This window comes from Panicum virgatum, chromosome 1N (genome assembly GCF_016808335.1).
Source record: "Panicum virgatum strain AP13 chromosome 1N, P.virgatum_v5, whole genome shotgun sequence".
In the NCBI taxonomy this organism is placed as follows: domain Eukaryota; kingdom Viridiplantae; phylum Streptophyta; class Magnoliopsida; order Poales; family Poaceae; genus Panicum; species Panicum virgatum.
Window position 1 is genome coordinate 3680805 of NC_053145.1, and position 17070 is coordinate 3697874.

The window sequence follows — 17070 nt, forward strand, 5'->3', positions numbered from 1 at the left end:
GGCACCGATCCCCTGTTCATTAGTCCGAGCCCTGCCACTCCACCGAAATTTACATTTGAGGGTTGAGGCTCCGGCACATCTCGAGCCTCAAAGTTCGAGCGATCTCTTCAATAATTCCCCTTGATTTGGTTGATTTCACTTCAAATTACCAGCTTTCCAACGAAATGACATACCCACTCGTCCTACAAGGAATGCAACCTTGATGAGTCAAGTAATTTCAAATTTGATAATTTTTTTTAAAACAAATATTATATTATAAAATAAATATCATTAGATTAATTATGTAATATTTTTCATACCAAATCTATTTGGATAATAAATAATAGTATTTTTATAAATTTAATTAAATTTGAAATTATTTAACTTTTTCGGAAGCTAGAGTATGTTTTTTAAAAAAGGATCATTATTTCTTTCGAATGCATCCTTGCCCGTCAACCGTCATGGACGGACTGACGGGTGCCGGGGCAATAATTGTCGCAGCTTCCAAGGTTGCCCCGGCCGTCCGATCGCCCGCTCCCGACCATCCCACCCGTCCGGCCGTCCGCCCTCTGCCGCGGGCGTCAACAGCTGGGGGCGCAGAGAAACCGAGGCGACACGTCATCCCTGCCCGGCTGCCCCCCTTCATTTCCGCGTCCTCTTCAATTCTCTCTCTCTCTCTCTCTCTCTCTCTCTTGCAGCAGCAACGCCGCCTCCGCCTCCGCCTTCCTGTTGACACCGCCGCTCCGCTCCGCTCTTCTCCCCCCCCCACCCCACCCCCAGCAGCCGCCGCCATGCCCTAGCGCCGTCTTCTCCGCCCCGAGCTCCGTCGGCTGCCTCCAGCGCCCGCCGTGGCCGGACGCGCTCCCCGCATCTGGGCGGGCGGGCGGGCCGGTGGTCGGCGCGCCCCGGCTGCTCCGTCGCCGGTGCCATTGTACTGGTACGCGCCAAGGCTACGCTATCTTAATCCCCCACTTCAGCTTCACCCACCCCGCCTCGCTCCCTCTCGGCTCCCCACTAGCTAGCGGTGCCTCTGCTCTGCGATTTGGTTTGCTGGTTGCTGTGTAGCTGGTTAGTGTTTCTGAAGAGGGGGATCGATTGGGTAGGTTCCGTTTGGTTCTGTTCGGTGTTGTAGAGTCCGGATCTGCTTCCTCTAGTGGATTTGAAGTTGGAGGTGTCCCCCATTTCACCGGTCGGCTTGGAATCAACCGGCTTTAAATTACAACTACTCTGTCCGCTCGGGTTTGGTATGTGCAAAACGTACTGTGCTCACCTGTCCACCTTGTGACAGTGATCTGCATGGTTGGTGTGAGAACCGCCCAATTTGCACTCGGTTTAGGTGAAATTATTGATTAATCCTTTAAGTTGAGGGCTAGCACGTGTCCGTCTCTCGACACGCCACGCGCTAATTCAAAATAAATGTATTACCTAAATGTATTACTTATAATTAATCATAAATGTATTAGTTTTCAGCAATTCAAAATAAGATAAATCGGAAAAGACATGCAAACTTATCTAAACAAAACAAAAAAAAATACCTTAGATACTAGGCATGAAAACAAAGCTAACAAAACTGGGTTTACTATTTTCTCACTTTCCAGCAAAAAGTTCTATATTAAACCATTTTCAGATAAAGTATAAGAAAACAAACTAAAACTTTGATACACAGCAAGGAAGCATGTGAACAAGTTGTACCACTGAAAACTACACCTCACAAGGAGTCTAACAAAATTTAGTTTGAGATTTTTCTAGCAGTACACAAATAAATAAGCATTAAACTCACTTTTGCAAGATAAAACTATAGATAAATCTACAGCAAAGTAACATGCAAAACAACATTTTTCCTAAGTAGATCTCAGCTAGAGGAAACAAACAAAACAAGTTTCATAATTTTTGGAGCTATACATGAATTTCTATGGATTTTGCAAGTTTGCTGCTCAACTAAACACCTAGAAAAACGCTAGATGCACCCCAGCCGGCCAGCCCAGAGGCCGACAGGCCGGGCCCACTGGCCAGCGGCCCACCAGCCCGAGTCAAGGCCGACCAGGGGCCTTGACCCGCGGCGGGGCGCGGCCACGGCGCGCGTGCACGCGCGGCGACGGTGGCGGCGACGTGAGGCGGCGCGGCGAGGCGAGGCCAGAGCGGGCCGGGGAAGGTGCGCACGGGGACGAGGAGGAGGCGGCGAGCCTCATCGGCGGCGGTGCGGGCGAGGAGCGGCAACGGACAGGCGGTGCGACGGCGTTGGGCGGCGGCGAGCGGCGGCGGCCCTGCAGGGAGGCGGATGAGGCCGGATGAGGGCCAAAATCAAAGGAGGCGAGGGAGAGGATGCTACTCCCACGAGGAATCGGCGAGGGGGCTCACCGAGGCGGCGAATCGCGGCGGTGAGGAGCTCGGCCGGCGCCAATGGTGGAGGGGGAGGGCTAGGGTTTGAGGGGGAACGGGGCCGACCTCGGTAGAGGATGGGGCGAGCGAACGGATAAGGGCGTGAGGGAGGACGAGCGTGGCACGGCTGCCGAAGATGGCCGGCACGTGGCACGAGGTTGACCGGCGGCGGCGACGCGTGCGTGCGGCGCGCCGCGAGCAGAACAGAGAGAGGAGAGGGAGAGGCTGTCAGGTGGGGCTCGGCGGGGATTTTTATTTTCTTTCCTTTTTTTTCTGGGCTGTGACAGTTGGGAAGAAGTAATACAGTACTGCACATCATGTCATCATCTGAAACAGTAGTGTACTATGTTTATGTCAAAGTTGGTAAGTTTGTTGATATGTTCCTGTGCACACCTGTATAGATTAATGCTGTTTTTTTGTTGGGGTGGTGGGTGGGGGGAGGGGGGGTGAACCTGGCACAACAATTGTTTTCTGTAAGGCAGCGTATCCTATGAAAACCAGCTATCTTGTGCAAACTTTGAAAACTCCAACCAAGACCTCTGGATGGGCATCCGATGGATAGGGGTGGAGGTGGGACAATTTTGCAAATAACCACTCGCAATTAGCCTTGCTAATTTCATTTTTTGCAACTCAACCCCCGCAGCAACCCCGTCCGGCGCCCTGGGACGCGTTGTCCCCGTCGATTCGTTTCGACTCCGCCTCCCGTGATTCAAGACGCTGCCGCCGCCCAGTGAATCGCCAGACGCCGCCGGCTGCGAACGCGATGGAGCTCGGCGACGCCATGGAGTCTACGATCGACGTGGGCGGGCGGGCAACGGCCAACTCGCGAAGGGCCGGCGGCGCGGCGAGAAACGAAGGGGCGGCGGGCGACGACGACGTCGTGTGAGTCCCGCGAGGACGACGGCGTTTGCGATTCGCTGGGCGGCGGCGTCTTGAATCGCGGGAGGCAGAGTCAACACAAAGCGACACGGATGACGCGTCCCAGGCGCCGGACAGGGTTTCTGCCGGGGAGATTTGCAAAAAACAAGATTAGCAAGGATAATCGCGGGCGGTTATTTGCAAAATTGTTCCACCTCCATCCCTATCCATCGGATGCCCATCCAAAGGTCTTGATTGAAGTTTCCAAAGTTTACGTAGGATAGCTGGTTTCCATAGGATACGCTCCCTTTCTGTAAATGCTTCCAGTATGACCAACTTTACACACATGGCATGCCTAAGAAATAACAGTTGACATCAGCATAGATTTTTGCTAAATAATACCTATTTTATTTTTAGCACTCTATTTTATATGGTGCTGAATGTTGGCCTACAAAAAGGCGACATGTCCAGCAACTGAGTGTAGCAGAGATGCGGATGTTGCGGTGGTTTTGCGGGCACACAAGGAGAGAGAGAGTCTGGAACGAAGTTATTTGGGAAAGGGTAGGGGTGGCACCAATTGAGGAGAAACTTACCCAACATCGGTTGAGATGGTTTGGACATGTCCAACGGAGGCCTCCGGAGGCGCCGGTGCGTAGTGGGGTGCTAAAGCGTGCCGATAAGGTTAAGAGAGACCTTAAAGATTGGGATATCTCTGAGGATGTAGCTTTGGATATGAGCGCTTGGAGACTAGCTATCAACGTGCCTGAACCGTGACCTTTGTGTCTTTTGGGTTTCATCTCTAGCCTACCCCAACTCGCTTGGGATAAAATGCTATGTTGTTGTTGTTGTTGTATAACTATCTAGTTACCATATTTTCTTCATGTTGCCACTAGTTTTTTTGGCGCAGTTTCTTACTATGCCTATCTTGTATTTAACGCATCTTTTTATCATATTAGGTATTAGTCCCCTGTGATCATCATCATCACCACCACAGTGATGCATTCTTCAGAAAATAAATCGGTATGCTCCAATTCCGGACGATCATCAAAAAGGAGGAAAGAGACCTCTTCAGAGTTGGTTCCTGTATCAAACAGACGAAGTCGACGTAATGCTTCCCACCAGTGTAAATCCGATTCTCCTTTGAAGAGATCACCAAGGAAAGTTAGGAATGCTACTCTGGCAAAAAGCATAACGAAGAAATATCATTGTAGCCCTCTGAAGCGGTGGAAGAATTCAGATTCTGTTGCTGGAAAAACTGTAACAGGACTAGTAGCGAGGAGGAAGAAAAGAAGAAAAAGGCAAAATATTGATGAAACAATTCGTTTGGAAAGAAGAGCGAGATATTTTCTAATCAAGATAAAATTGGAGCAGAATTTATTAGATGCTTACTCTGGGGATGGATGGAATGGCCAAAGGTGCACACTATGCTCTAACTGCTGTCATCTGCTGGTGAAAGAAAAATTTCAAATCTATGTATCCACCTAGAGTTAATGCATTTTTCATTTAAAAAGTAACCTGAATAACATTATCATGTCGGGATAAAATTTTCTGGAGGGAGGAAGTTCACATAAATGTAACGTAGCTTAGACTTTTAAGGCTTGAAGCCAACAAGACATCAATTTGTTTGGAACTTATATACTCCACGTAGAATAGCTTCGTGTGGCTAATACGACAAGGACACACTTTTAAGCAATTAAGTTTTCTTAATTGTAGTAAGATCACAAGTCTAGGGATAATGCTGATCTGTTAATTTGTCGGAAGTATACTTTTGGACTTATGTGATTGAAGTTTATGAGATGAAAGTTCTGTACAGTACCTTTTGTTGACATGATCTAGTGAAAGTAGACTCTTATTTTCCTGCCTATTGTTTCAATAGAATCATGTTAACAGGCCATACTACTGTTGTTAATCAGTTCCACCTTGATGCTGTTATATAATTTCCTTGCTTATGTTGCTCCGTTGCTTTTACGTATGAATTAGTACAGTAAAATATGGTATGATAGTAAATACTAAATAGTACACTAATTAAGTGCAACTTTCCGAACAGCCGAGAGAAAATAAAACCAGAGAAGGAACTGCAGCGTGCCAAGAAACAGATCATAAAATGCAAAATTGCTATACGTGATGTTATTCGTCAACTTGATTTGTATAATTCCACTGGGGGTGTTGATGACCCAGTGATGCCTCCAGTTGCACCTACCAATTCTGAACATGTACGTATACCATCAAGCGAATGACAGATGCTCTACTTCCACAGGATCTTTCAACTGATAAATTATCAATATTTGTTTTGCTAGATCATGTGTTCGAGATGCAAGTCTCATGAATCATTTCCCAGCAATAAAATTATCCTCTGCGAAGGGGCTTGCAAAAGGGCATATCATGAGAAATGTTCGGAACCTGCTTTAGAAAAAAATGGTATTTTATTTCTTCTTTTCCTTCCAAATATTCGGTTATTTATTTATTTGATATGGTTGCTTGTTGAGATTAATGAGATTAAATGGTATTATCTTGCACCCTCCCCCTTCCCTCCCTCCTATCTGTTTCAGCCTGTCATGCTGTTTTTTTGTATTTAGTGTGAATGTGTGATACAGCAATGGTCCTTTGCGGGGGCTCAAGGAGTTTCCCACCTCCTCGCCCTGGCAGGTCCAGCCACTTGGGGGTGTTTTCTGGTCTAGTGTTTCTGGTCATGTCTGTTTTTGTAAGAGTCTCTTAACCTTGTTGCTAGGGTGGGTTGCAGGCCCTTCTGATCTGTAACATTTTGGGGATCATTACCCCCTTTTCTTCTTAATATATTGATGCGCAGCTCTCCTGCGCGTTCGAGAAAAAAAGGCTGTTTGTTGACGGGTAAAAGTTATATGTCTAAGTCTTCGTTAGATTTGTCCCTTACTAAAAAAAGTTATCCGTCACTCCATCTAGGTTCCAGGTTGACTTTGAAAATCTGTGTTCAATTTTGCTCTATTTCATGTACTGCAAGGTTCCCAAGCACTCACAGTTGAATTTTACACTAATTCCTCTAACGTAAACATATTTTAGAGATCGGCTTCTTGCTGCCTAACTTTTTAGTTTTGCTCATTTGCTTCCTTGTATTACTTATTGTATCAAAAAAACATCACGTGTGACAAGTTGAGACAATCGAGCTGTCTGATTGCCCACATGGGCTGTAGATGGCCAAGGCTGGATGTAAAACCATTTGCATCTGCATACCAAAGTTCGCAGTTTGAATTCATTTGTTACTGACACTGCCAATGTTTAGTTTGCTTATCATGATTGTCATATGCAATACAGACATTTGATTGGCAATTTTACTATTTTAGCACAGACCCTAGCCAGCTGTGCCAATTGTCCAACTCAACCTGTGGTACGAGAGAACTTGTGCGGAAATTCAACGATATTGCAATTTATGGAACTGCAGTAAGCAAAGTGGAGGTTGCTAGGGACCAAAATCAGCACTATTAGAGTTTAGGGTCAATCTTTAATTAGATAAGTCTGAAGTAGGTGCTAACTCAAGATTGTCTCTTGGTTTTTGAACTATTGTAATTTTTTCTTCTTTTCTATGTAATAATGCTTTTATGTTGTAGTGCTGTTCACAATTCGGTATGCTTTTGCTTAGGTTCTGGATGCAATATACACCAGTGATTATTGAGTGGCATTCATTTTATAAGAACTGCTGCTTATTTTTTGAGTTACTGCTATTGTTTCTTTACATTATCTGGTTTTGCAATAGTTCTGTCAAACATTTTGCTCAGATACTTCACACAGGCCCTGTTTGTTTCCGATTATAATCGGCTTTTAGATGGAAATAAGCGATAATCCCACCAAACGCCTCGCTTATTTTCGCTTCTGTGGTAATCCGCTTCAGAGATTTGTACTACGAGATGCGAGAATCGAGAAGCGAGAAAATCTTCGCTTCTCTCGGCCACGCTTAGATTATAAGCTAATTGAAAACAAACAGGACCATAATAGAGCCATTCTATCACACAGCTTTTCTACTTTTAGTTTGTCATAATTATTTGAGCATGGGTAGATATGTACCTTAAATGTTGCTCACCTTCATCAGGATGAATTTTAAAAGATGATGTAATTTAATGCCTGATCTTATAATCTAGGAACTACAGATTCTGTTGTGATGGTGTTGTACTTATTTCTATTGCGTGCTGTACTTTTTGCTCCTCATTTGAAATACACAGACTTGTTTGTCTATTCTTAAACAGATATTGCAGTACTAATTATTTTACCATTAATACGTCTATCTGTCTTGTGCAACCTCAGCTCCTCCAACAAGTAGCCTTGGATGGCTTTGCAAATTCTGTTTGTGCAAGGTGAAAATTTTAGAAGCTATTAATGCACATCTAGGAACAAATTTTACGGTGAAGTGCCCTTTTGAAGTGAGTGTTCATCATTTCCGCACCTGTTATGATCGTTTTACTTTAGTTATTCCATACTATTTCTGTCGATTGTCAACTCTACTTGCTTTTTATAGGATGTTTTCAAGGAAGCAACTGAACAAATTGACTCTGAGGATGCACTAGATGAAGATTGGCTTTCTGAGTATTCAGGTGATGAGGACTATGATCCTGAAGAAAACGAGGCCAACAGTAGTTGCATGAGCAGCGGGGAAGAAATTATGTCTGATGATTCCAATGGTTCAGGAAGTCCACTTTATTCTCCAAATGATGATATTCCGGAATTCATATCAGCAGAATTCAATAGTGCTGAAGGGTTCTGTCATGCCAATTTGGACTTAGGCATTGATTCTAGTGAAGATGATTGCACACAGATCCTAACATACCAAAGGCCAAGAAGAGATGTTGATTACAGAAGACTTAATGAGGTTTGTTTCACCAGTCTAAATTATCGCCATCAGTACTGCAATTTAAATCGTTTTGCTTGGATGTATTTTTTATAGGTCACACCTTCATTAAGTAAGTATTTTGATTGTGGGATTAAGTTAGCCCAACCGGCTGGAATGTTGAATACTTTTTATCCTTCCCAGGAAATGTTTGGCAAAATAATTGAGAATGAAGAGCCGAGTGAGGATGAAGATTGGGGTCATGACAGAAGAAAGAAAAGAAAAACACGTGCAAGGAGTGATGGGGATAATTCTGTTGAGGGTTTCTCAAATGTTCTATCATATGAAAAGATCCAGAAGAAGGGGAGAAAACTTTTCAGGATTCCTCCCGCAGCAGTCGAGGTAATTGATAGGCCCCTTTATATATGCATATTGTTATTCACATTTGTATTTGTTATGATATAAGATGAACTCATGGCTGTAATGGGATTTCAATCTGGCTTATTGTGCCTGCACCTGTGAAATTGTCATTTTTGTCTTGTTTACGCTTGCTTGTCAATGTCATTAATATCATCTGTCCTTAACCTGTCTAAATTAGGTGCTTCGCAAATCTTTTGCTGAAAATGAGCTCCCACCCCGGGATGTCAAAGAAAATCTCTCGAAAGAATTGGACATCTCTTTTGAAAAGGTACGTAGTGTTTAATTGGATCAATTTTGACAGCTCTGTGTTACTTCTAACATGTATGTGTTTATTCACCTAGAAGTTGCTTTCTGCCGTTCAATTACCCTGTGGCACCTGACTTATAACTTCTGTTATAAGAGATACTATACATGCCATTCATAATTAAAATCAGATGCTCAAGTCAATACCACAGTTGTCAGTTGCCACTCTTTTCATCTGACAATGTGATAGGCAGGGTGTCTAAGTATAGAATGATTACCAACTTGTGTTTCCTTAAAATGTCTTCAGCAGCAGTAACCAGTGACTCTCATCCATTTGCAGATTGATAAATGGTTCAAAAATACTCGGTGTGCTGCTCTCAGAGATCGTAAGGCATGGATTCCTATCTCATGGTTATTCATATAATCTGTGTAATTTCATTGACTAAATAATGTTTCCTTGCATTCCTAGTTGTCCTAAGTGTTGTCTTTGATTTTTGGTTTCTCCCCACCCAATGACTCCTGTTTCTCTATGCTAGAATTTGCTGGGAGGTCCGTAAGCAAAGTCCTAAAAATAATTATGTCAATTTATTTAGTCCAGTGAATCTGTGATTTCTACAGGTGCACAATTATTTTATACAGAATCATTTGTTGTCACAAACTAAATTGCATTTTAACCATTATATATTTTCTACGATTCCATATGCTTTGATTTCATGTGTAAAATTATTGAAGCATACACAGAACCAAGTTCTAGACTAAACTGCAATTTAACTGTTATATGTTCTGCTATTCCATATGCTTTGGTTCCATGTGTAAATTTATTGAAGGTGAAGGATACACAGAACCAAGTTCTAGTTTTCATTCTGTTTCTTGTGGTTATATACTCGAACATTTTTAATATTAGTGCTATCCTTCAGGCTGAAGGGAACAGTCATAATACCGCTCCCAGCAAAAGCTCAAGAAGTAAAGGAAAAGCTGGAATCTCAGGCAAGGTTGATTCAGCAGAAAATTCGTACTCTTTTATTTTCCTATGTCTGAAATCACCAAGGTCCCTACCATGCAAGCAAATATTGAGAAGAGTTTCTCAGTTTTATGAAGTATTCTTGTTGATCCTGGCAGTTATAATAGTGCCATGCCCACAAAGGAATTATAGTCATAGACTCTTAGTGTTTATTAGATACTTGAATCAATGATTTCTGTAACTGTCAGTCAACACATCACCATTGTGCTCAAATATTTCTTTTGTTTTATCTTGTGGGTAATTCAACAGACTGTGTTTGTTATTGTCTCTTTTGTCCTGCAGGCTGAAAGAAATGGTCATGTTACTGCTACCTCCAATAACTTGGGAACAAGTGAAGAAAAAGCTGGTATCTTGGGCAAGGTTGATTCAGGAGACAATTCATGCTTTGTTCCCTTGTCTGAAATCATCAATGTGCCTACACGATTGCAACGGAATCTTGAGAAGAGGAAGATGGAATCAACTAGCAGCCCTGTGAGGCGAGCTTGTTCTGCAACAGACCAAGTCAAGGTAGAAACTATACACAAAGCTGATTGTGTTTATCTTGTCTAAATTTTAGAACTAATCCACAGTAGCAGGGGCCTTGAAAAATGATCTACTTCTGTCAGATCCATTGAATTGATTGTGTAGCCTCAACATGTTTGCAGGAGAGCATGTCACCTACAAGCAAGTCTTGTTTGTGGACCGATTTGAGCCATCCAATAATCAGTGAAGTCAGCGCTGGAGAGCAAGCTGCTTCTCAGATAGATAGTGGTGCCTGCGCTGAAGAGCAAGGTGCTCCTCAGATGGATACTGGTGCCTGTGCTGAAGAGCAAGCTGCTTCTGAGATGTATACTGGTGCCTGCCCTGAAGAGCAAGCTGCTCCTTTGGTGGATGTTGGGGCCTCAGATTATCAGCCTTTCCTGGATCTTATCGATGAGATGTGCGGACTTGAATGTAGGCTGCAGAAGCTGAAGAAGAACATGCTGTCGTCAGGAGCAGAGGGCTGTGGTAATGGTGGGAGTGACATGAAAAACAAAGCTGTGGTGCTGGTGCCATCCGCTGAGCTCAAGGAAAAAGCGTAGCATGGCGCTTTATCTGGGCATTGCTTATAGGTTTTATATAGCAGATAACTGTATAGAGAACCAAGAAAAAAAAGGAAACAAGAAACAGACAAGTGCCGGCTTACATAACATACTGTCAGAGTGCTCTGGGGCCTCGACATTACTGATAGGCGTCTGGTAGTCTAAATGAGCCAGAAACATACCTTCGGTGCCTTGGAATTTATATGTTCTAGATCAGAGTTGGACTTATTAGCAAAGTTGTTCTTATGACCTGATGGTTGTACCAAGCACACTGATCTCAACGAGTCATTTAATTTCAAAGAGAACTTAACATGCATGCATGATTCCCCTGTGTGCTGTCGCGCGACAGAATGTGTGCTGTACAAATTTTGCTATTTTACTGCCGTTTGAATTCAAAGCTTTGCTCTGTTGTATTGCTGTTAGAATTCGCTCCCGGAAACTGCTGGTGACACAAATCAGTAACGTATCGTTTCAGTTTAATCTTCTGGACACCGGAAACAACCAGATTGCAGAAACTGCCTAATATAACCACTGGTTCATGTATCAGGAAATGGATCCTGTTGATGTTGCCATACCATCACACTTTACCCAAGACCAGGCAGCCCTGGAAAAAGAGATGCTTCCTCGGCGAGATAGATCTCCAGCTCCAAAACCAAGCCAAAAATTTACACGATAACACCTTTTCTTTTTCAAATTTCAAGCAGTCAAATTGGCTGGAGCAGCGAGAGGTAAAGGCAGCAGGATACTGGATAAGAGCCTAGAGGGTGGCCTCCTTTTTCACCCATGGTCCGTGACCACTGACCTTGTGCTGCACTGCACAGCCCACGCAGCAGCATCAACCAACTTCGCGTTATCCGGAGGGAACGGAGGATGGTTTAGGGGTCCAAGTGTCCGCGCCGCGCGCCATGCAATGCAATCCCTCTGTTAGGGGGACGCGCGGTACCTAGCTGACAGGGCCGGGATAAGATGGGCAGCTCATGGTCATGCGTGTTCTTGCCGATGGGGACGTCAGATATATTTGTATGCTCGCTTGGAACCATGTGGTGGGTGTTCTTATCGTACTGTTCACAGCGTTTCGCACTGCTCGGCGCGAGTGATTGGTGACGGCCGGATTTGATGTGATTTCACGAGATCTTTGCGTGTATACCTCCTCCATCCTAAATTATTAGTTGTTTTAGCTTTTCCAAATTTATATGCTTTGCAAACCACCCGCTCCTTCCATCCTGAAATATAAATCATTTTGTTTTGTCAAGTTATTCTAAGTTTGACAAAATTAATAGAAAAAAGTAGTAATATTATGAATGCCAGATGAGAACAATTTAAAGTTATTATGAAATATATGTTAATAATTTATTAATTGTTTGATGTGTTAAATGTTAATATTCTTCTTTGTAAATTTGAACAAATTTAAACTACTTTGATTTAAGCCAAAACAAATGTCTTGCACCTTTGGATGGGGTGATATACTTAATATATATGTAGCAATGTATATAAATTTTAAAAAATAAATAACTAATAATTTAGGACGGATGAAACCGTTTGTTTGGGAGCGAAAAGTTATATATTGGAGGTGGGAAGAAATCAAGTGAAAACGGTTGGAGTACAGTAAGAGCACGGACGTGCACAGTAATGTGTTGGGATCGCAGCTGCGCAGCAGAAGGAACACAAATGGAACAGGAGTTCCTCTCTCTGGCCAGCGGAAACGTGCACGTCGACAACACCACATTCCTGCAGAGGTTCAGAGATCGTACAGACTTGAGGCAGCAGGCTCTTACAGAGCACGCCAATCTGTTTCTACTTTTGGTATTTAACCACGACCAGACTACTCCGTAGTTTTAGGTTCCCGTACGGGTCAAAATTGTATTTGACTTTGACCGTTAACGTAGAAATTCGTACAAACAGTGACAAGATAAGATAGATGCTTTCAACATGTACTTAATTATCATTCCAAAGCCGTGACAGGTGATGTTTGATTTGTGGAGTTTGCAATGGCTGAGTGCTGGCTTGGTATTTGAGTGGTGCACAGCTTGTTTCTTAAGTTGCTTGATGTTTTTTTATGGGAACAGGAGGGGCACACGCCTACTGGTTAAAATATATTAAAGAGAAGAAGTTACAAATTCTTACAAATGAAGAAAAAGTAAATCAAAAGAAACTAGAAAGGAAAATAAAGCAAAAAACCAGAAGCCAAATAAAAACTAGAAAGTTGCTTGATGTTAGGTTGCCGTCAAGTTGCTTCATGTTCGAAGCCGGTGTTTTTTCTATTTATTGTATATTTAGATATTGCATTCTCGTAAGTTACTTGCAACATTAGACACAAATACAAAACAAAACAAAGACACACAGATCGATTCTGGACGGGATCCAACGGTCCACGTTAATGACTTAGGCAAATTCAAGATCTAAGTCACCTTAAAAGGAGTAAATCTCTTATTGTATCGTCCAATCCAAATTCTCATCTTCTTGTTAATACAATCGACAACTCTGTTGTTCGGTTAAAAATTTATCATTATTAGAACACATCATATATTTTGTCGTGATTATGGGGTTAGAGATTCACCCGGTAAAACGGTGTCGATATTATTATTTTTTCGACCTTACGAGCTGCATTTTTCGTGTTTACCAGAGACCCTGGCCTGCATGCACGAGAGACGGTCGCCGGACGCGTGGGAAGTTCGCACGCACACGCACAACGTACACACAAGCGACGACGACGCACGGTTACCAAGCACAAGCAGTGGGGTCCACTAGCCAGCGACTGTCGCCCCCCGGCCCGGCTCCGCGGCGTCGTCGGCAGCCGCCTCGGAATCTGCGTCGACGTACAGTGCTGCGTCGACGCTGCCGCGCCCTGGACCAAACGAGCACTGGGTCTCGCTCTCCCTCCCTCTCTCTCCCTCTCTCTGGGTGTCTTACTGTGCAGCGGTGATCATGCATCAACTATCAAGCAGTGGCAGGCACTGTAGATCTGGATCGGTTGCATTGCAACCATACTCGCATGCATCGATCGTTGCGAGTTTTTGGTTGCATCGGGGCAGCACGCACGCCCTTGGCCCCATGTGTGCCATCATCTTCTCCAGATCGATCAAGATCACCCACGGGCCGGAGGGGGGGGCATCGCGTACGTACACGCCCCCGCGTCTCTCCGCGTGCTCTTGGATCTTTCCGGTAAAAGGCAAGTAGTAGCAAATTAAACCCTAGCCGGGCCGGAGCGTCGTAACTTCCAGAAATTTAATTTCTTTACCAGCGCCTGATATACTGCTCGCCTTCCGCTGTCACTGCTTGGATCTTTTGTGAACTCGCTCATATTTGAATTCTGATTTTGCCTGAACCATTATATTCGCAGCGGATTAGGAGGCAGAGTGTGAGAATGGTAGAAGTACTATATATGAATCTCATTGTCGTTTGATCCTAGTTTAAAAAATAGAGATTTACTTCTCGTCAATTGATTAAAATTTGCTTATCCATTAATCACCAACCCAAAAAAGCTAAAGCTGTTTTTCTTGTCCTCCTTTTTTTCTCCAATCCTGATGAGATTCCGGCCGCGTTAGGTTTCGGGGTCGTTGCGGGGAGGGGGGGAGGGTGCTCACCGCCAACGCCGGCCTTAGAAGGAGATCCGGCGGCGGCAGGCCGCCCTGACGGAAGAGGCGGGCACGTGGGCGGCAGAGGCGCGGCGGCGGGGGCGCTGCCGGTCGGGGCGGTGGTGACCGGTGGTTGGGCCAGGTCGGGGCGGGGGCGAGCGGCGGGAGGTGACGGCGGCAACATTGGGAGATGGCGGGGGCGGATGGGAGGCGGCAGGGCTCTAGCTTGCTCGCACCGGAGGCGTGGCGGAGGGGGCTGGGCGGTGGCGGAGGGGGCTGGGCGGTGGCGGATGGGAGGCGGCGGGATGGCTGGAGGAGGAAGAAGGTGGCTAGATGGAGGAAGGAGAAGAGGTGGGGAGAGCGAGGGAGGAGATAAGGTAGAGAGAAGGAGGAAAAATCTAAACTATTAGATTTAGATCAATGCCTGTTAACGGTGATGGATAGAAAAACGAAATCTTAGTCGATTGATGATATATAATATATATGTGATAGATTTCTCTACATGCAAGTATAGAAAAGTCGACTTGGGTTCCTCGTGGCGGAACATGTTCAACCCGGTTCCGATCTCCGACAACCTCATTTCCTTTATTTTTTAATATAATGTGCTCTCTTTTTTTCCCGAGAGACGACCATCCCTATTTTTTGGACTAAAAAAATGTTGTTGTGAAAGCAAGCCGCATTGCAATTTGCAAGCACCTACTAGCGCATGCCAAGCGGACGATCGAGCTAGAGGGGCCGGTCGTTCTGAACTTCTGAATTTTCTGATCGGCTGACGCAGTAGGCAGTAGCAGTAGAGAGCAGAGAGAAGGTTATCTTGCTATCTGGTGCATGCCAAGCGGACCAAGAAAGGCACGAGGCACTGTAACAATGGTAGCTAAAACTCGCCAAAAAAAAAAATGGTAGCTGCTGTACAGGGTAGACGAAGCCGCGGCGCAGCAGGAAGCGTTTGCCATTTTGGCCAAGGATAGATGGATGGATGGATGGATGGTCGGTCGTCTCGTGCATCATGCGGCCACGCCTGGCTTTTTTCCTCCCCGGCGACAGCCCAGCAGAAAAGGATAACTGTCACAGCCCAGCAACAGCGGCAACTGCAAGCCTGCAAAGGAGAGGAGCGTTTGGCGTTTGCCTGCAACGGCAAAGGCCGAGTAGCGCGTCAAAAAGCACCAGCCACCGCTCCGGCAGCTCCAGCAGCAGCAGCAGCTACCAGCATGCAGACTAGCTACTTTCTTTTTTTTCTTTTCCAAAGATCATGCAGACTACTTGCATTGCACGGCTGCTGCTAAAACCACTGCTGCTGCTGCAGCAGCCTGCAGGAGCTATTGCGTGTAACAAAATGTGCAGTCTGGTGAAAGGAAATTCAAACAGGCACAGAGGTCAGATATGGTCAAATTCATCGTTTTCTCCAAAGATAAAAATTCATCATCAAGTTGCAGACTGCGGCTAATCAATTCACTAACCACCCACTGCATAGTATCCAGCTCATACATACATATACATACACAGCACTACAATTTTTGGTTTCCTTTTCTCCTTCCTCTTTATTTCTCCAAAAGATCTACATACATACATACAGAAATAGGCAAATACTCTGCACACTATAATAATTCTCTGCACACATGCTGTGTTGTTACTAATTATTAGGGTGGTCACCTTTGGCTCTTCTGCACAGGCTCGAGCTAGCAATGTTGTTTTCTTTGTCTGGCTGCCTCTGGCAAAGCCCAAACCTGAACATTTCCACCCCAGACATGCCCTCATTTCCCTCTTGTTCTCTTATGCCCCCCCCCCCCCCCCATCCGCCGTGGTACCACCATTTGGGCAAGGTCTCGTGCCGCCATACACCTTTCGCCCTTCGCCATGCCGCGGATCATCTCACTCCATTTGGCGCTATAGCGACAATCAACTAACCGCCATGCATGCATGCACATATATCGCCATGATATTTTCCGTATGGACATCTTCTCAAGCTTGCTGCCTAGCTTGAAATATCCAATCTAGCTAGTGGTTAAATGAAGCAAGTGAGTACATGTCCACAAGTACATGTACTCGTGTCCTATGGATAAACACGTACCAACACGTAGAATTATTGGAAATCGGTATATGGTGGCCTTCAAATATATACTAAATTGGGTTTCCGGTTTCCGGTGGTATGATTGATTTCTTTGTTTTGTAAGGACATTAGTATATACACTGCAAGAAAAATGGTCATTCGCCCTTGCACGTGTTGGCACCTAAAGTTGGCACGGAGCCATTTTAGTACCGGGTCCAAATTTGAAAGCCCCCGGAGCCATTTTAGTATTGGGTCATAACTCATAACACCACCTGGTACTACTTTTTAGTATTGGTGGGTGTTTTGGTCCGGTACTAAAATAGCGCGGTTATTTAGTACCGGACAATGACACCGACCGGTAATAAAGGGTCTTTAGTACCGGTCGGCGACTTTGGCCCGGTACTAAATAGGCCTCCTCGGGTACTTCAAAAGGAAAGCATCTCGTACATAGTCACATGTAATGCATAGGTGGGATGGTAAAGGAAGCTCTGCGTGAGACCTGAGGTTGTGGGTTCGAATCCTCAAAATTGCGTGCATAACCATATGACCGGTACTAATAGCCCATTCTCTAGCTGTGATAGTAATGTATTTGTTAAGCATAATTAAATACAACAGTATTAAGACATTAAGCTAGTTTATTATGATATGTTCACAGAAATTTTGTTAGTAGATGTTGAACTATATATATATATATA

General features: G+C 44.6%; 1 protein-coding gene across 1 annotated transcript; it reads left to right on the plus strand.

The window, feature by feature from the left end:
- Window positions 1–747: 747 nt before the first annotated feature.
- LOC120654643 (pathogenesis-related homeodomain protein-like) lies at window positions 748–11074 on the plus strand. The gene is made up of 12 exons (XM_039932229.1): window positions 748–916; window positions 4173–4631; window positions 5264–5429; window positions 5514–5634; window positions 7489–7604; window positions 7700–8050; window positions 8213–8410; window positions 8607–8696; window positions 9012–9062; window positions 9589–9663; window positions 9975–10199; window positions 10337–11074. The coding sequence occupies exons 2-12, from the start codon at window positions 4213–4215 to the stop codon at window positions 10751–10753; spliced, it is 2229 nt and encodes a 742-aa protein (XP_039788163.1). The 5' UTR covers window positions 748–916; window positions 4173–4212; the 3' UTR covers window positions 10754–11074.
- Window positions 11075–17070: the final 5996 nt, after the last annotated feature.